The sequence below is a fragment of the Sebastes umbrosus genome, chromosome 22 (genome assembly GCF_015220745.1).
Source record: "Sebastes umbrosus isolate fSebUmb1 chromosome 22, fSebUmb1.pri, whole genome shotgun sequence".
Lineage (NCBI taxonomy): Eukaryota > Metazoa > Chordata > Actinopteri > Perciformes > Sebastidae > Sebastes > Sebastes umbrosus.
Genome location: NC_051290.1, coordinates 389299 through 409298, shown reverse-complemented (window position 1 = coordinate 409298; position 20000 = coordinate 389299). Strand labels below are relative to the sequence as shown.

At 40.6% G+C, this 20000-nt stretch overlaps 3 protein-coding genes across 13 annotated transcripts in view; all 3 read left to right on the top strand.

Annotated features, from left to right (window-relative positions):
- The window catches only part of corin (corin, serine peptidase), a 23684-nt gene extending 17923 nt beyond the window's left edge, over window positions 1-5761 (top strand). The window contains exons 18-25 of one of the 4 annotated variants that reach the window (XR_005205257.1): window positions 63-191; window positions 343-392; window positions 719-905; window positions 1003-1165; window positions 1253-1361; window positions 1448-1581; window positions 1692-2761; window positions 2802-5761. Coding sequence is in view for 1 of the 4 variants with exons in the window: in XM_037758905.1 (XP_037614833.1) it covers window positions 63-191; window positions 343-392; window positions 719-905; window positions 1003-1165; window positions 1253-1361; window positions 1448-1581; window positions 1692-1874 (955 nt within the window). In the remaining 3 variants the exon portion in view is untranslated. Of the gene's footprint in view, window positions 1-62; window positions 192-342; window positions 393-718; window positions 906-1002; window positions 1166-1252; window positions 1362-1447; window positions 1582-1691 lie in introns of all 4 variants that reach the window. The other 3 variants (XR_005205259.1, XR_005205258.1, XM_037758905.1) reach the window with 3 other exon arrangements.
- A 933-nt stretch (window positions 5762-6694) lies between these two features.
- Window positions 6695-17740, top strand: LOC119481762 (sodium/hydrogen exchanger 9B2). Of its 2 annotated transcripts, none has more exons than XM_037758960.1 (15): window positions 6695-6873; window positions 8125-8193; window positions 10797-10886; window positions 12162-12267; window positions 12384-12554; window positions 13442-13584; window positions 13687-13814; window positions 13985-14066; window positions 14970-15063; window positions 15149-15255; window positions 15347-15496; window positions 15601-15709; window positions 15817-15953; window positions 16423-16597; window positions 17284-17740. In XM_037758960.1, the coding sequence occupies exons 2-15, from the start codon at window positions 8125-8127 to the stop codon at window positions 17367-17369; spliced, it is 1647 nt and encodes a 548-aa protein (XP_037614888.1). In that variant the 5' UTR covers window positions 6695-6873; the 3' UTR covers window positions 17370-17740. The 2 variants fall into 2 exon arrangements, with proteins under 2 accessions (XP_037614888.1, XP_037614886.1); XM_037758958.1 differs by having other exon boundaries at window positions 17281-17740.
- A 2034-nt stretch (window positions 17741-19774) lies between these two features.
- The window catches only part of LOC119481766 (Fc receptor-like protein 3), a 19879-nt gene continuing 19653 nt past the window's right edge, over window positions 19775-20000 (top strand). For 3 of the 7 annotated variants that reach the window (XM_037758973.1, XM_037758972.1, XM_037758967.1), the window contains exon 1: window positions 19777-20000. This exon is cut by the window's right edge and continues 75 nt beyond it. The gene's annotated coding sequence lies outside the window, so the exon portion shown is untranslated. The other 4 variants (XM_037758970.1, XM_037758969.1, XM_037758971.1 and 1 more) reach the window with 3 other exon arrangements.

The window sequence follows — 20000 nt, the reverse complement described above, 5'->3', positions numbered from 1 at the left end:
ACACACACACAGCATGCGTGACCGACGACGGGTCAACGACAATCTGCGTTGTTCCTCTCCAGAGTTCCCTCCTCTGTTTCCATGGTAGCCGAGCACCCTGGAGTCCCCGGCCGTCGCCGTTGGTTACACGTCCATCCTGAGTGGAACCTGAGGAACGGTTCTGCTCTGCAGGCCCGACTGGAGAAGAGGAGGTAACAGAACCCAGTTATGACATCACGAGAGAAAGTGGACAGATAACAGGATGACAGTAGATGTCTGTTTAAACACTATATATATATATACATATATATAGATCATCTGGTTACCATGGTAACATTAAACATCTGTCTGTCTATCCCTCAGTCATGCCTGTCATTCCAGGAGGAGAGTATCAGTGCTGTGTACCAGAGAAGGTAAGTCTTATATCTTATCTTATCTCATCCATAAATGTCTCGTAAGAGACTACGACGACGGGAGGTAGACTACGGCGACGGGAGGTAGAGGACGGTGACGGGAGGTAGACTACGACGACGGGAGGTAGAGGACGGTGACGGGAGGTAGAGGACGGTGACGGGAGGTAGAGGACGGTGACGGGAGGTAGAGGACGGTGACGGGACATAAAGGATGACGACTGGATGTTGATGACGATGATAAGACTCAGACAATGACGGGTCTGATGAGTCTCTTGATGAACAGTAGCAGAGATAGACTAACACTCTTGTCTCCGTCTGTCTGTCAGAGTGCGGGCTGCGCCCGACGGTGGGCGTCTACCCCCACAGGAATAAGAGGATTCTGGGAGGCCGGGTGTCCCGGCGGGGGGCGTGGCCGTGGCAATGCTCGCTGCAGAGCGGTCAGAGCGGTCACGTCTGCGGCTGCGTCCTCATCGACCGGCGGTGGGCTCTGACCGTCGCTCACTGCTTTGAGGGGTGAGACGGGGGAGGTGGCGGCGGCGGCGGGGGTGTGGCGTTATGTTAATGAGCTGAACTGGTTATTTTAATAAACGTTCATGTTTGTCTTCACCAGGAGGGAGAGTGCAGATCTGTGGAAGGTGGTGCTGGGTCTGAATAACCTGGATCATCCAGGTGTTCACAGTCAGAGCCGCGGAGTTCGCTCCATCATCGTTCACCCGCGCTACAACCGGGCCGTGGTCGACTACGACATCAGCGTGGTGCAGCTGGAATCCGAGGTCAGAGACTATTGATTATCAGTATCAACAGGACTTTACAGACGCCATTCCTGTTAGAGCATCAGTAGTGTTGGTGGTTGTTTTCAGATCGAGGAGACGCCGTTCGTCAGACCGGTGTGTCTTCCTGAGCCCGCCAAGCTTCCTTCTCCTGACTCCTACTGTTACATCAGCGGCTGGGGTCACATGGGCAACAGGAGTGAGTGTTCACGTAGACCGGTACTGATCGCTGTGATCAGAGAGCTGTGGATACTAAATGATGTCATTGATTATGTGTGTGTCCAGTGCCCTTTAAGCTGCAGGAAGGAGAGGTTCGGATCATCTCGCTGTCTCAGTGTCAGTCTTACTTCGACATGAAGACCATCACTCCCAGGATGCTTTGCGCCGGTTACGATGCTGGAACCGTCGACTCCTGCATGGTAACATCTGCACTGACAGCCGGTCGATTCCTGAACATACAGAACTGTGCGGGGTATTTATAGTGTGTGTGTGTATGTGTGTGTGTGTGTGTGTGTGTGTGTGTGTTCAGGGCGACAGCGGCGGCCCGTTGGTGTGCGAGGAAGGTAACGGTCGCTGGACGCTGTTCGGCCTGACGTCGTGGGGCAGCGTGTGCTTCAGTAAGGTGCTCGGACCCGGCGTGTACAGCAACGTGACGCACTTCACCCCCTGGATCCAACAACAGATCTACATCCACACGTACCTGACCGACTGACACACACACACACACCTTCAGTTCCTCTACCTGTGCCTATATCTATACTGATAGCCTTCAGATGCTAACTGCTAGATGAGCAGTAGTATAAACTAGTATTACAGATGCTAACTAGTTAGCTAATAGAGCTGCAAGTAGACTTCATACGATTAACGTTCACCTAACACTGAATAATGATTATTTTTATTACTCTGGGTTTGTTTCTCAGAAACATGACGTAATAATAAACAACTACACACCTGATGAAGTCAACCGCTGCTGAATACTTCCTGTTGAAATTTAAATTTAAAATTAGGACGTAGACGATGACGACAGGACTTATGAGGTGACGGAGGGACATAGGAGACACAGGCGACAATGTCTAGGCGTAGGCGACTTCGACAAGACGTAGGCGACAATGTCAAGACGTAGGCGACAATGTCAAGATGTAGGCGGCATCGACAGGATATAGGCGACAATTACAAGACGTAGGCGACAACGTCAAGGCGTAGGCGACAAGGTCAAGGCGTAGGTGACAACAACAAGACGTAGGCGACAACGCCAAGACGTAGGCGACAATGACGGGATGTAGGCGACAACGTCAAGACGTAGGCAACAACTTCAAGGCGTAGGCGACAACGTCAAGACGTAGGCGACAACGTCAAGACGTAGGCGACAACGTCAGGACGTAGGAGACAACGACAGGACGTAGGAGACAACAAAATGATGTCGGCGAAACTGTCAAGGCGTAGGCAACAACAGAAGGCGTCGGTGACAACGTCAAGACGTAGGCGACAACGTCAAGGTGAAGGTGATGACAAGACATAGGCAACAACGACGGGACGTAGGCGACAACGTCAAGACGTAGGCGACAACGTCAAGACGTAGGCGAAAATGACGGGACGTAGGTGACAACGTCAAGATGTAGGCGACAACGTCAAGGCATAGGCGACAACGTCAAGGCGTAGGCGACAACATCAAGGCGTAGGCAACAACGACAGGACGTAGGAGACAACGACAAGACGTAGGTGACAACGACAAGGCGTAGGCTACAACAACAAGGCGTAGGCGACAACGACAAGGCGTAGGCGACAACGACAAGACTTAGGCAACATCGACAAGGCGTAGGCGACAACGACAAGACTTAGGCGACAACAACAAGACGTAGGCGACAACGTCAAGGCGTAGGCGACATCGACAAGGCATAGGCGACAACGACAAGACGTAGGTGATAACAACAAGGCGTAGGCGACAACGACAGGACGTACAAGACAGCGACAGGACGTAGGAGACAACAAAATGATGTAGGCGACACTGTCAAGGGCTATGCAACAACAGAAGGCGTAGGTGACAACGTCAAGGCGTAGGTGACAACGTCAAGGTGAAGGCGACGACAAGACATAGGCAACAACAACGGGACGTAGGCGACAACGTCAAGACATAGGCGACAACGTCAAGACGTAGGCGATGACAAAACGTAGGCGACAACATCAAGACGTAGGCGACCACGTCAAGGCGTAGGCGACAACTTCAAGGCGTAGGTGAAAACGTCAAGGCGTAGGCGACAACGTCAAGGCATAGGCGACAACGACAGGACGTAGGAGACAACGACAGGACGGAGGAGACAACAAAATGATGTAGGCGACAACGACAAGGCGTAGGCGACAACGACAAGGCGCAGGCGACAACGACAAGACGTAGGTAACAACGTCAAGGCGTAGGCGAAAACGACAAGACGTAGGCGACAACGGTGTACGATGTGTGTATAATGTGAAAAGGCCCTCAGTATTCAGTAGCGGTTAAATTTCGCGGTTAGTTGCTTATACATTTTTAGTTATTATGGAGATTCTTTGCTTCCTTGAACACGTTACTTGTACTTGTTATAGAGCGCTGCAGGGTTGACGTATTTTTGTCATTGCAGGACTCATTCCTGCAGCACTCTACTACTTTACAAGTAGCTTGGTGGCAGCAGTAACTCAGAGGAATTACACTCCCTGATGTTCTTACAGGAAGATCTCTTTATTATATTATTAGATTATTGTTGCATTAATACAAAGTGAACTGAGCTCATTGTTGGGTTTATGTGTGTTGGATGTAAACACACTCACTTTATTTCCACGACATCATCCGATCGTCTGCTTTGAGTGTTCAAACTTTTAATGATCATACAAATCACAACGTTCAGTCGTTCAGCGCTGAATTTATAAAAGCTGCTATCTAAAACAGACTAGTTGAGCACTCGACTTCCCACAATGCTTCACTCTATAGTGCCTGTACTTAAACTTAGCAGTAAAAAAAAAAAACAACAACCTTGTTACCTGTACAATGTCGTACTGTACGTGTGTGTGAGAAAGAGAGAGAGAGGATTTTTTTGCTTCTAAACACACCAGCAACTTATTTGGGCAACTTTGATTGACATTATCTTTATTCACACATTTTAATTCTAATGTAACACAAAAATAATATTTGTTTTGTCTTGTGCTGCTACGTCTGATGTTACAAGTTATTAAAAAATCTCTCCTTTCAGGACTTCAGGACTCCGTACAGTCCAGACTTCATCCAGAAAATGTCACGTTTTAAAACTCAATCATATTTTTTAATCTATAAATTTAAAGGATCTTAAATGGAGTCAAACTAAAGTGCAAAAGAAATATAAAAAGCAGTTTGGGAAGCGTAACTGTAGCATATTGCTAATGTAGATAACTGATGAGTGTTGATTCATGAACAGCTTCAGATATTAATTTACAAACCAATTTGCTCAAATAGTGTACCTTTAAAAGAAGCCGTTTAGCTGGTTACCGAGCTATTGCTCACGTTAGCTAGCAGACTCGCTAACACAGCAGGAGAAGGGTCGTGGCTAGAAGGTAACACGCAAACTGTGAAACTCTGGCGAGATGGTGAAGGTTAGGATAGGTTGTCGGGCAGCGAGTCTCGCGAAGGTTTTTGCACGTTTTGACTCATAATCAAATGCAAATTCATTTAAAAACAATGATTTTTGTCTGAAGCCTGGAAGGTGTTTTTGAGAGCTATAACAATATATAACTATTTATCAATAGTCTTTATCACATGTTTAAGGGATGTCAACACAATGTTGTCTAACAAACTAAATCTGAAATATAAGAGTCCAAAATTAAATTACCTGCATTAAACACAATCTATGACATCCCTTAAAATTATGTTAAAATGTTAACATTGTTAAATATGTTCCATTTATTCATGTACACAGATTGTTAATTTGAGAACAGAAATGATTTAATTTGTCTGTTTCTCCTGACAGGCTTTGTAAATTACAGATTATGTTATTTCAAAAATACAACTTTTTATCATCTTTTCACTTTTTATTGCTTCTTCATGACATCAGGTTTGTTAAAAAAAAATAAATAAGAAATGCAGATTATAGGAGCGTTTCGTTGATTTTAATCTATACATTTTTTATAAAATGTATTTTAAGAGGAAAAGAAGATTTGTGTCACAACATGTTTCCAACCCAGTAGAAGAGTTGCCCAACAAATTGCCCGGTGTGCCCGCCATGCCGATGTCTAACCGACATCCAGAACATTCCAAGTGGTTGTTGTTGTTGTTGTTGTTGTTGTTTTGTGTGTTTGGTTTTTTAAGAGTATTTTTCTACAGCTTTTTGTATGTCATGCTTATTACACAGGGCTGTTGGTATGTGTGATGTACAGACTGTACGTTTGTACGTGATTTGCCTTGTGAGCGTGTTTCTGATGTCACTTCCTGATTTAGCTGTTACGACTTTGTTATGATGATGATGATGATGATGATGATGATGATGAAGAGCGTTATTGTTTATGGATTTAATTATGAACAGACTGTATGTTTTGTGTAAACCGTGAATATTTGGTTTGTATCACCTTGTATCCCACCAATAAATCTATACACACACTCCATCACCTGTGTGTGTTTGTCTTTGCATGCTTGTGTGGACCAACCCTTGGCAAAACACGTGTGTTGTGAAGACCTGTTTACTTGCGAGGACGTGTGACTCGCAGCGTGTGTGCAGACCCGTCACCGCACGGTCAGTCTGTTTCCACTTCCTCTAATCCAGAAATAAGAATGAATGACTGAGATATTTAGAGATAAACAGTCTGAATGTTTTTATTAGACTAAAGTTCAGACGAGGGAATCGTACCGTCATAATGTCATCCATTATATTACTAATAAACATTCAAAGAGGGCTCAAACTAACGATTCTTTTCTTTGTCGATTAATCTGTTGATGTTTTCTCGATTAGTTGTTTGATGTATAAAAGTCTTTCCTTTTTGTTTTGCCTCCAGATAACACCTGACGTCAACACAAAAAGGGTCTATTGTGACTTTGTCGGGGACTATTTTCAGCGGCGGATTAATCTACTCTATTGAGTATTTGTATGTGGGATCGAGTCAAAATAAACTACTGTGTGTGCATTCATGGTAATGAAGGAACATTAGCAAATCGGGCATCTTAAGGCTGGTATGCTCAGCAGGAAAGTAACGTTCATGTAAGAACATAAACTTACCACATATAATACAATCTTCTCACTAACTCGGGATAGAAATTATCTGCAGTGATGCTTTATTTTATTAAAAATTGTCTGTCTTAGAGTGGGACTAACAAGGTTACTAAAACTTTCTTTAATTTGCAGCCGTCCGTCACCTGTGAGGTGAGTTTAATCAGGTGTTGCAGTGTGCATGGAACAATGCTGTCACACGTACGCACACACTGACACACACCTGCTATTATCTAAATGATAATAAGATGTGTTCATGTCTGCAGGCGACCGAGAAGCCTGGCATTAACACAGCTGACGGTGTGACAGCGACCTGTTTCCCATAATGCCAGCCTTCACTGTGTGTGTGTTATTTCACAGAGCGACAAACACAACAGAGTTAAAAACCAACTGTTATTAACACACAGCAGACAAACGCTCACTCTCTCTCTGTCTGTTGTTGCTGGTTGATGAGTCAGTTGTCAGTCGTCTTTTCCTCTTTGTTCCAGTCACACAGCTCTTTATCAACCAAAGGTAAGACTGCATATATATAATATATAAATATACTAATTAATCATAACAAACTGTGCAGTGATTCGTTGTTGTCATTCACTGAAGGTGATGCTTTTGTTAGATTAATAGTCAATATTTGATGTTTATGTAATTGTTAATGTTAACACTTTATTTTACAGGTCGGTAATTCCTACGAGGTTTCCTGGAGAAAAAATTATTACTATTTATATGTATTCCCTTAAAAGACAAGCTCTATTAAAATCCAAGAAAATATTCCTTTACTATTTATTTATTATAAACTTCATTCACAATATACATGTTGCTTTTCTGCACACAAATTTAAATTGTTAATAATTTAATAATAAGTAATGTGGTGTATTGTAAGTACAGATAACATTGAGATAAAGTTCTAATGATGCAGTATATGTCTAAATAATTAATTTTAAAGGTATATAATTTCCTTGGAAGAAGTTTGTACTAATAACGGAGAAAATAAGAATTTCCTTGCAAGAAGTTCTCTCTTACAAATCCAAGAAAATGTTCCTTTACTATTTATTTAATATTAGAAACTTCATTCACAATTTATATGTTGCTTTTCTGCACACAATTTAAAATTTTAATTATTAATAATTTATGAAAAATAATGTAATTTCGTACTAATTATGGAGAAACCATAAATGTTCAGTTATCTGTTCAGTGTCTGATTAATTAATTCTGATGTATTGCCGGTGTAACACAGAGTCTTTTAATTAGTTAGATGCTTTATTTTACAGGTAATTTATCAAATCTTAAATGTTATCAAAGGTTTTCAAGATGTGTTCTGGAGATAACGTGCTGTAATACGGTGTATTTTAAGTACAAATGACATTGAGATACGTGTCTAAATAATTTATTTTGGGGGGCTATAATTTCATGGGAAGAAGTTTTCCTTCCCTATAATTATAATTACATATTTATTTCTGTCTGGAAATTATTAGGAAGTTATTGTCCCATAAAATAAAACATAACTCACTATGTGACGTGTTTCTTAGTGAGGACCTATTTGACTACAACTACAAAGTGAGGACCTGGTGGATTATGAGGACATAAATTGTTTCAAGTCACCTTTAACGAGTAACTAAAGTAAAGTAGCGAGTAATGTAACTGTTAACTAATTAGTAAAGGAAGGTAATTGTTCAATGAGTAACTTGTAATAATTGTTTACAGTAGCTTTAACTTTCATTATCACCCAGAAGGTCTTTTTCAAGGTCAACATTTGTGCGTTTGTTTCAGATGATGGACGAAGAAGCCACTAAGCGTTACTGTCGGACGAGTGACGACGGACAGAATCAACAAGCCGAGGTAACAAACTGTTCATATCTCAGTTTCATTGGTTTTTATTATCAAATGCACAAATACAGAAGCAGTTGTTGTCGATGAAAATCTTGTGTCTCAAACTACCTTAAACAATGATAATTAAATATGTATTAAAAAAGAAATCACACAAGTAAAAAAACACAAAATGAGACTCTAAGATATAAAATAGTGCGAGTTAGAAAACAGGGATGAAATATAAGATAAGATAAGATAGAACTTTATTAATCCCGAAGAGAGTCAGAGATTACAAAATTACAACAAGTTTAAGTGTATAAAATAAAAAGTACTATTTCAGCAACCTTTACTGTCAAAAGAGACATTTTAGGAAAAAAATGATCTGTCTTGAGCCACAAAACATCTGATCATTGTGATGAAGGTAACAGTTTAAAGTCTAAGTATATAGTATAGAAGTCTAATGCAGTGAGGGCCAAAGAGACAATGTACTACGGAGTATTAGGGCCACATTGAGGGAAAAACATCTGAGATTTACACAATAAAGTCACAATATTACGAGAAAAAAGTCATAACTTTCCGAGAAAAAGAGTCGTAATATTACGAGAATAAAGTCATAACGTTATGAAAAAAAAGTCAATTGCAAATGAAGAAATTGACTCCAATCCAAATTTATTTATAAAGCACATTTAAAAAGTTGTACAATTAAACATAAACATAAAAACAACACAATAAAACACTCAGACCAACTTAAAACCTTAATTTAACTTTAAATAATAAAAGTGTTGAGACCAATAGGAAAGGAAAAAAGGATTAAAAAGGGAATATGTATGAATGTTACCAGGATATGTATATGTATATATGTGTGTGTGTGTGTGTGTGTGTGTGTGTGTATATATATATGTGTGTGTATATATGTGTGTATATATGACTGGTTGGTTTCTCTGAACGACTGCTCTGATTGGCTGATAAATTGAAATCGCTCTCTGATTGGCTGGTTGTGTCTTTTGATGTTTTACAGTAATGATCAGTGAACCATAAACTATATCAGCTGCTCCTGTGCTACACTAACACTCTAGATAGATAGATAGAGTGACTCAGCAGATTAATCTGGATGGAAACGTCTGAATGAACCAAACATGCAGCTGGTTGTTAAACACGTAGAGGTCGTCCTGAAGGTCGTCCTGAAGGTCAGCGAGGTCGTTGACATCGAGTAAAGTTCAGCAGAGTATTTTCCATTATGTACATATATATATAAATGTGTGTGGGAGGTGAGTGAGTGTATCTGCTGGTTTAATGATTAATGTGATGAAACAATAAATCTTGTGTATTTAATGACAGAATGAGAGACGGAGGGAGAGGAGGATGATGGATGGAAAGAAAGAGGAACGGAGAAGGAGTGTGGGAATGTGCAAACAAGACAAAGGTTGAGCTGTGATGTGAGAAATCTCATCTCTACAGAGCAATATATTATATAAAGTCATTGAACTTTTAATGACGTATATCTGACCTATAACCTTTAACAAATCAACAGTTACAGATTAAAGACTTTAACAGTTTGAAACAGCAGATGTGAGTTCAACATACCACAAATGAAAAATGTATATAAACATGTTTCAGAGCGTATATTTGCACGCCACACCCTCGTTGACATTCCTTCGCCCCCCCGACCATAACCATCATAACTCTCCTGGCACTTCTGCATATTTAGATGTATTTATTTAATGTTTATAACATCCTGGACCAGGCTGTGTACTCCATGACCTTTACCGTATACTTCATGTTAGCCACAACACAGCTCATAGTCTGTTTTTTAATAAACTTAGAAGCCGACAGCAGAATCTAACTTTACTGTTAATGTTATAAAAACAGAGAAACGTCCTAAAATGGTCCTAAATCAATAGTAGAGTATTTCTACTTTTTGAATCAATCAATCAAACTTTATTTATATTGCACCTTTCAAACAAGTCAGATGCAACTCAAAGTGCTGGATTTAGAAACTAATGCACCAAAACAACCAATTTAAAGGTTAATTGAATAAGAAAGCAATAAGAGAGATGGATATGAAAGAGAAATAAAATACAAGGAAATAAAAATAACAATAAAAAATAAATAAGTAAAAGAATTAGGAAACTACACAAAATAAGCAGATTGTATTCAAATAATTTTAATAAAATAAAAGAGATAATACTGATCAGCAATGAAATGTTCATTAAATAAAATAGAGTAAAATAAACCCTATAATGATGATGATAAATAAAACAATAAAAACAATAAAATTATAAAACTATAACTTATGACTTTATTCTCGTAAAGTTAGGATTTTATTCTCGTAATATTACGACTGGTCTTTACCCAGCCCGGACCTTTCCTGGGTTTTATCAGGACTTTATTGTGTAAGAGAAGAGTTCTTCAGGAACGTGATGTTGAGTCGCTGTAACACGACGTGAGATATTCTAGTGCTCACGTTTAACTCTGCTGTGGTGGACAAAGTGCAACTCCTCATTCATTGTCTATGTGTCTCTCTGTTACACACCTGGTGTGTGTTTGTCACTAATTTACACACACACACACACACACACACGCATACACACACACACACACACACACACTCATGAAAACACTGTGTTCTGAAGGGAGGGAGTAAAGTTCAGGTCAGTCAGGAAGAGAGAGAGATCACCGTCCTGCCGCGGAGGAAGACCGAACAACTGGACGCCGCCGCCGGGGTGAGTGGTCGACAACACACACACTAACACACAAACACACTAATACACAAACACACCTATACACACTAGGACACACACAGGTTGACATCAGATAACCCTGAACTCTGATAAAGGTCAACTATTAATAGAAACTACTAGTGTTGTAATAGTAGTACACTAACCGGTGTCTGTATACTACTAGTGTTGTAGTAGTATTAGTACACTAACTGGTGCTACTACAGTCAGTCAGAGAGGTTTGGTTTGATGTTTTCATGTTTATCTGAGTTTAAAACATTCAACAGAAACTTGCTGAGCACGTTTCACAGCAACAGCAACACTGAGGACAACTTCAGGAGCAACGTTGTCCCCAAAGTTGCCCTCAGCAGCTTCATAAAGCTGTCGTCTATGTTGCTGTTACTACATTATTCAGCAGTGTTGATGTTAGTTATAGTTAATGTAAGTTGTCAGCAGTGTTGATCGTAGTTTACTAACGTTGCCCTCAGTGTTGCTGTCCCTAACATTGCCCTCAGCAGTGTTGCTGTTCATAAAGGTGTCATCGATGTTGCAGTTGCTAATGTTCCTAATGTCCCAGTGTATATATATATATATATAAACTGGTAAAACAAAGTTCTGAAACTTGTGTTTGGTGGATTATTTCTCTGTTGTATCAATGCTAATGGTCATTGTATTTTACATGGTTGGAAAGCCTGTTTATTTACCTTCACAATGATGTCCAACTTGTAAGGATCATGCATTTGTGGGATGAGCAGCACAGCTGATGATGTGGGGAGCGCCCAAGAACAATGACCAGGTTGGTGACCAGCATGAGGAGGAGGTGTCAGGCTGTTGTGGCTGCGTATGGATCTTCCACCTCTACTGAGGCTCCTGACGGTGGATTCAATCAATCAATATGTCTTGATTGTTCCTTGTTACTGATAGAGAGTTTCAATCATCCACCAAACAACTCACAACAAGAGTCAACACCAACAGGAGAATACACTGTTTACCATCGGCAGAGCATTTTGGAACATTTTTCTTGGGCGCTCCCCACATCATCAGCTGTGCTGCTCATCCCACAAATACATGATCCTTACAAGTGTGACATCATTGTGAAGGTAAATAAACAGGCTTTCAACCATGTAGAATACAATGCCCATTAGCATTGATACAACTGAGAAATAATCCACCAAACACAAGTTTAACAACTTTTTATCCCCAGTTTATATAAATATATATATATATAGTATGTATATATATATATATATATATTTATACTGATGTGATGTTTGTTTGTAGACGAAGATGTCGGCGTCGGACTCGTCCTCCTGCTGTTCGTCTTGTGTCCGTCTGAAGGACAGATGTCCTCGACCACAAGGACTCATCAACCTGCTCATCACTAAAGGTAACGAACTCTCTGTGTCTCTATTAACAGGCTATATATCTATCTATATACTGTATATATATAGAGAGAGAGAGTATCTATAACTATATCTCTCCATTAATCCTGTATCTGTTCAGTGTGTCTGTTCGCACTGCTGTTCGGCGTCATCTGGTCCATCACAGGAAGTGAGTGTTTACCTGGAGGGAACCTGTTCGGCCTCGTCATCCTCTTCATCTGCTCCGTGCTGGGAGGGAAGCTGGTGGGAATGATCCAACTGCCCACCCTGCCCCCCTTCCCTCCACTACTTGGTACGACCCGACACCTCAAACCAAACCAATATAATATAATATAATATAATATAATATAATATAAAATAATATAATATAATATAATATAAAATGATATGATATGATATGATATAATATAATATAATATGATATAATATAAAATAAAATAAAATAAAATGATATGATATGATATGATATAATATAATATAATATGATATAATGTAATATAATATAAAATAATATAATATAATATAACATAATAAAATATAATATAATATAATATGATATGATATAATATAATATAATATAAAATAAAATGATATGATATGATATGATATGATATAATATAATATAATATGATATAATATAAAATAAAATAAAATAAAATAAAATGATATGATATAATATAATATAATATGATATAATGTAAAATAATATAAAATAATATAATATAATATAACATAATAAAATATAATATAATATAATATGATATGATATAATATAATATAATATAAAATAATATAAAATAAAATGATATGATATGATATGATATAATATAATATAATATGATATAATATAAAATAAAATAAAATGATATGATATGATATAATATAATATAATATGATATAATGTAATATAAAATAAAATAAAATAAAATGATATGATATAATATAATATAATATGATATAATATAATATAAAATAATATTATATAATAAAATAATATAATATAATATAATATAAAATAATATAATATAATCCCTGCCCCCCTTCCCTCCTGTACTTGGTACGACCTGACAATGTATATGTGTATATACATATATATATATTCTTAGATGTTTACTATCTCCAGGACAGAACGTTAAGTATTTAACTACTCTAAGTATCTTTGACCACGTTGTGCTGTAGGAATGCTGCTGGCGGGCCTGCTGCTGCGTAACGTTCCCTACGTAACGGACGCCGTCTACATCGACACTCACTGGTCTGCAGCTCTGAGGAACATCGCCCTGTCAATCATCCTGACCAGAGCCGGGCTGGGCCTGGACCCGTCGGTGAGCGCACGCACACACACACACACACACACAGTAAAATATACTGCATGTAGTTAATAACCACGTGTGTGTGTGTGTGTGTGTGTGTGTGTGTTGATGCAGGCGTTGAGTCGTCTGAAGGCGGTGTGTCTGCGCCTCGCCATCGGTCCCTGTGTGGTGGAGGCGTCCATCGTCGCCGTGGTTTCTCACTTCCTGTTGGGTCTGCCCTGGGTTTGGGGCTTCATCCTGGGGTACCACACACACATTATAGATATATATACATATAGAAACAGCTCTCTACATCAGTAACTGTGGTTCTGTGGTTCTGTGGTTCTGTCTCTACATCAGTAACTGTGGTTCTGTGGTTCTGTGGTTCTGTCTCTACATCAGTAACTGTGGTTCTGTGGTTCTGTGGTTGTAGCTTTGTCCTGGCTGCCGTGTCTCCAGCCGTCGTGGTTCCGTCCATGTTGCTGCTGCAGAGAGAAGGATACGGAGTGGAGAAGGTAAACCATCGGCTCTGATCACCGGTGGTTCTGCAGTCTGCCAGCAGGGGGAACCGGTGGACCGCTAGAGAGACCGGCCAGTCTGTGTAAACATTAGAACTCTATCTTATAAAACACTAGAACCTGAAGACTGATCACCTAGATGACCCCTAGAACCTCCTATAGGACCCCAAAACCTCCTCAGTGCCTAACAGAACATCCTAATGGACTCCTAGAACCTCCTCAATGATCACAAGAACCTCCTAATTGACTCTTAGACCCTCTTTATGGACCCCTAAAATATTCTCAATGCAACGACCACAAGAACGTCCTATAGGACCTATAGAACCTCCTCAATGATCACAAGAACCTCCTATATGACCCCTAAAACCTCCTCAATAGCTGGAAGAACATCCCTAAGGGACCCCTAGAACCTCCTCAATGAACAGAACCTCTTTTAGGACCCCTAGAACTTCCTCAATGATCATAAGAACCACCTATAGGACCTCTAAAACCTCCTCTATAGCTGGAAGAACATCCTTAAGGGACCCCTAGAACCTCCTCAATGATCACAAGAACCACCTATAGGACCTCTAAAACCTCCTCTATAGCTGGAAGAACATCCTAAAGGACCCCTAGAACCTCCTCAATGATCACAAGAACGTCCTATAAGACCTCTAGAACCTCCTCAATGATCAAAAGAACCTCCTATAGGACCTCTAGAACCTCCTCAATGATCACAAGAACCTCTTATAGAACCCGGCCCTCCTCAACGGCCACTAGAACCTCTTAAAGGACTCCTTTAACCTGCTGAAGGACGACCAGAATCACCAACAGGACCCCAACAACTTATCTATTGTAGTTGTGTGATGTTCCATTGATGTTCTATTAATGTTCTACTGATGTTCTACTGATGTTGTTCAGGGAATCCCCACCCTGCTGATGGCTGCTGGGAGTTTTGATGACATTCTGGCCATAACAGGGTTCTCTACCTGCCTGGGGATCGCCTTCTCTACAGGTCTGTACAGGAGAATACGCTCTATTCTATTCTATTCAGTTCTATTGAGTTCTATTGAGTTCTACACGCTGTGTTTGTCCTGCAGGTTCTACGTGGATGAACATACTGAAGGGTCTGCTGGAGGTGGTGGGGGGGGTCATAGCCGGGCTGGTGCTGGGTCTGTTCTTGTGCTGCTTCCCCAGTAAAGACCAGGTGAGGGGGGGGGGTTGGATGTTGTTTTACGCCGTCTCAAATTTTTAATGTAATTTAATGAATCATCTAAATGTCCTCCGTCCGTCTGCAGGAGGACTTGGTGTTGAGGAGGACCCTCATGGTGTTGGGTCTGTCCATATTTTCGGTCTTCTTCAGTCACGTTATTGGTTTTGCCGGAGCCGGTGGTCTCAGTACGCTGGTTCTGGCCTTCCTGGCTGCTCTGGGCTGGAAGGCCGACAAGGTAACACACATCCGAATCACTTTAATCTGGATTAAACACCTGGAGTCAGACCTGTTTACACCACGTCAGCATGTCCGTGTTTAACCCGGACCGGTTCTGTCCAGGTCCCGGTGGCAGCCATGGTGGGTCTGTCGTGGGATGTGTTCCAGCCGCTCCTCTTTGGTCTGATTGGAGCAGAGATCACCATAGCAACGCTCAGCCCCAGCACCGTGGGTAAGAACAATCAGAACAAAACAGCATGTAATGTGGACCCGGTCTCCGTAACTAGGAAGTGGACCCGGTAACAGACGAGGTTGTTCTGTTGGTCTCTCTGTGTTCAGGTCTGGGTCTGGCCTGCATCACTATCGGCCTGGTGATGCGCCTGCTCGTCACCTTCTCGCTGGTTCATTTCGGAGGATTCAACCTGAAGGAGAAACTCTTCATCTCTGTGGCCTGGCTGCCTAAAGCCACCGTACAGGTCTGTGTGATAGAACCCCTAGAACCTCATCACCGGCCTCAAGAACCACCTAAAGGACCCCTAAAACTTTCTCTATGACTACTAGAACCACAAAGGACATCTAGAATATCCCAGAATCTCAACAGTGACTACATGACAACCCTCTAAAGGACCCCTAGAATCACCTGCAGAACCCCTAGAACCTCATCAGTGACCACAACAACCACTTAAAGGACTAACAGAACCTCCTAAATGACTCCTCCAACCTCTTCAGTGGCTACAAGAACCTTAGAAATGATGACTTTGACCATCTTAAAGAACCTCTAGAATATCCAGAACCTTCACAGTGACCTCCTCTAGAAGACTTAGGCCCAGGCTACATTGAACGCGCAACGTATGCGGACCGTTCAGTGTAGCCTGGGCGTTGGGAGGCTCTAGTGGTCTTGTTCAGGCTTTTAAAGAGTCCAACGTGTGTTTATTTGTGTCCCAGGCTGCTATTGGCTCCAAGGCGTTGGACATGGCGAGAGAGGAGGAGGACGAGACCTTGATTAAGTTTGGTTTGGACGTGCTAACGTTAGCCGTGTTAGCCATCCTGACCACAGCTCCCATCGGAGCGCTGGGCATCGGACTGGCAGGACCACGCCTCCTGGCCCGGCAGGTTAAAGGTCAGCGCGCACACACCCACACCGCACACAGACGTTTGTTTATCTGTTCTTGTGAGGACCCTCGTTGACATTCCCTAACTCCTAACCCTAACTGCGGGGGATTCTTGCCTCACCCTAACGTTCGGTTAACTTTCCTTCTGGGGGTCGGTCGGGCTCAGAAATCTTAGTCGACGAAGACCAGAACAACCAATTAGTCGACTAATCGACTAAAAGGGGGCAACCCTGTTGACCTTAACTTTGAATCCAAGTCTTAACCTTCAAACAGTCCTTTGAAGTAGTGAAGGCTAGACAAAATGTCCTCACAATGTAGAGTGTCCTCACTACGATGGTTTGAATACGTGGGCCTCACAAAGGTAGTAAAACAAACCTACACACACCATTTTTCTTTTAATTTGTTTGTTGTTAATGCTACCAGTTCAGTTTTGATACCGATGCTGTCCGTATGAGTTGCTATGTATTTATATTTTTATTGATTTATATTTTAAAAATTAAACATTATTTAAAAAAATAATAATCACAAAATGCCAGAAACGGAAAAAAAAAATGTATAGGTGTTTTTATTTACAGATCAAGTTTCAATTGATTAACTTATGTCTCATCATTTTACCCTTTTAAATTGTTTAAACATCATTACAGACAGACAGATGGGTAGATCATATTTTTATTGACACTTTTGATCTCAGCAGACGACACCGAAAGCGGAGCCCCGACTCCAAGCAGCAACGGGATTGGTCAAGAAAAAGACAACGTGACCCTTGAGAGCAAGCTATGAGGCCTCTGATTGGACAAACGAAAGAAAGCTATGTTATGCACCTGAAGTAAAAACCTTCTGTAGATGCAGATATGTTTTTAAAATGTCTTGTTTCTTTTATCCTTTGATGTGCTAATGCTAGTTTTTACTAGCTACTGTCGCTACATGCTAAATGTTCAGCTACTGATGCGTTAGCTCTGCTGTTTATGACGGGATGACTACAGAAGCTCATGTCCAACATTTCAAACAGATGAAATGATAAAAATAAGTCAATATTATGAGATACTACTTGAAAAGATAGTAAGTCTTCATCAACATCATCATTTTCTCAGAATTAAGAGATTTACTTTCTCAAAAGTATGTATGATAGTAAATAAAAAATATGAGATGTACTATGTCACTATGTAACTAGCCAGGCGCTAAATGAGTAACAATTTAATGCTTCATCCTCACACTCTGGTCACAGCGTAGGAAAGCACCGTGCTTTCACCAGATGAAGGACGACTTTGTTCAGCTAAGCTAAGTAGCCTTGCGTCCGACCAGCGGGCTGGTGGCCAACGGCAGTGCTGGAAAGATAAACTGAGGGCGTATAAATCTCTGGATGTCTATAGTTAACTATCCTTCAGTAAAGTCAGTCAGAAAGAGAGTCGGACAATGTCGGAGAAGCGTTTCAGAGACGGAGAGAAAGGGTTGCTAATAGTTTAACCTTCTGCTAACACGGCTGCTGTTAGCAGAAGGCTAAATATTAGCAACATTTACTCTCCGTCTCTGAAACGTTTCTCCGATATTGTAACTCGCTAGAGCCTCCAATCACAGTTTGTAACTTGAGCCCACTGCCAGCGTTAGCCTCCAGTCTTTCCTTTGTTTCTTCCTCATCATGGCGTCGACATAAAAAGGGTCTATGCAATATAATATATCATTTCTTTCACTCTAATTGTAATTATTTTCTGTAAGTAATGAATAATTCCAACAATTATTGTAATGTGCTGCGATCTCTTTCATATGTGCTTTTAATGAAAAGCTCAATAAATACTTACAGTTACAATAACGTTACAAAGTCTCCTTTTAATTTAAGATAAAGCACAATTTCATTTAATTTATTAATGTATTTGTTCGGGACAATATACCCTTTTACTAACAGAACAGTTGTAACAGAGCCAGAGTTCGTCTGTGGTCCCTGAATTACTTAGAAATTCAAATGTCATGTGGTGCAAAGTTCACATGTATCACAGCAAGCATGCACAGGATATAACACATGCACTAATGGAACACATGCAAAAAACAACACAATAAAGTGCACTCCAGTCAAAGAGTTGTCAACGTAAATGACAAATAAACGATGCATAGAAATCATATTCAACACAGGATGTGTTTCAGCTGCGTTCAGGCGATCCGGGGTTCCTGGTTGACATCCATCCTTAATTCATGTTGCTTCTTTTTATTAGCAAAGATCAATGTGGAAAACATTCAGGTTGCAGCTTCTCAAGTTTAGCCGGGACTGTTCAGCAGGCAACGACCTCTTGCAACAACAAATGCTTCCAGTGAGGTTTTGCTGTAGTATTTTAAAGGATATTTTCTTTAAAAGTTGAGTAAACCTATGTGATAGAACACAATACAATACAATACCTGTGGTTTCACACAAACAGAGAGTGTTTCCTGTTTTCTCTACAAGAAGTTTCTTCACACCTCAGACCACGCTGCAGCCGTCTTCAAGCAACCGCAGTGTTGGACGGAAACCAGTTGAAACAAGTTAGAAAGCCTGGTGGTCTTGTTTTGGTAATCCAAGTTTTAATTGCAGTAGCAATACTACTAGCATGCTGCTTAGACGAGTGATTAGATGTGATGAGAGCTTTACTCAACGTAGCCAGCACAGAGGTTTACCTGGTAAAAGTTATTACAACCTGCTTACAAATGTAAAATCATTATTTTCTGACGGCTTTGTTTTGGTTCCAGAAGTAAGAAAATCTCATTAAAAATCCCATCGACATTAGTAACGAAGGATAACTGAAAGTCCAGCCTTGGAACAGAGTCTTGTATGTCCTGAGCAGACTCTAACTGACTCTAACTGACTCTTACTGACTCTAACTGACTCTTACTGACTCTAACTGACTCTAACTGACTCTTACTGACTCTAACTGACTCTTACTGACTCTAACTGACTCTTACTGACTCTAACTGACTCTTACTGACTCTAAGTGACTCTAAGTGACTCTAAGTGACTTAAACTGACTCATACTGACTCTAACTGACTCTAACTGACTCTTACTGACTCTTACTGACTCTAACTGACTCAAACTGACTTGGCTGCTGCTGATGCCAGCTAAATTTTGTCTGTCACCATCTTGTTTTTTGCCGTCAGCAGCATGATTTTTATCTGTCGCCATCTTGATTTTTGTAATTCACCATCTTAGTTTTTCTCAAAATGTTGAGTTTTCCCTTCAAAAGAAGTATAAAATGAATGATAGTAAGTTCATGTACGTGAGCAGATTCATTTCTAATGAACTCAGCACTGGATTTATCTTGATACAATCTTTACTGCAGCTCCTTCCTGCGGTGGTCTGTTGTTCTTTTAGTGCAACGCCTGTGAGCTGTACTCACATCCGCTGCCCAGCCTCCGTGTGGTTTCTATTCTATTGAACAGGAAGCTTTCAC

Coding starts and splice junctions, on each gene's coding strand:
- LOC119481762 (XM_037758958.1), top strand. CDS start 8,125: ATGATGGACGAAGAAGCCACTAAGCGTTACTGTCGGACGAGTGACGAC. Junction 8,194..10,796: donor GACAGAATCAACAAGCCGAG/GTAACAAACTGT, acceptor TGTGTTCTGAAG/GGAGGGAGTAAAGTTCAGGT. Junction 13,815..13,984: donor GTTTGGGGCTTCATCCTGGG/GTACCACACACA, acceptor CTGTGGTTGTAG/CTTTGTCCTGGCTGCCGTGT.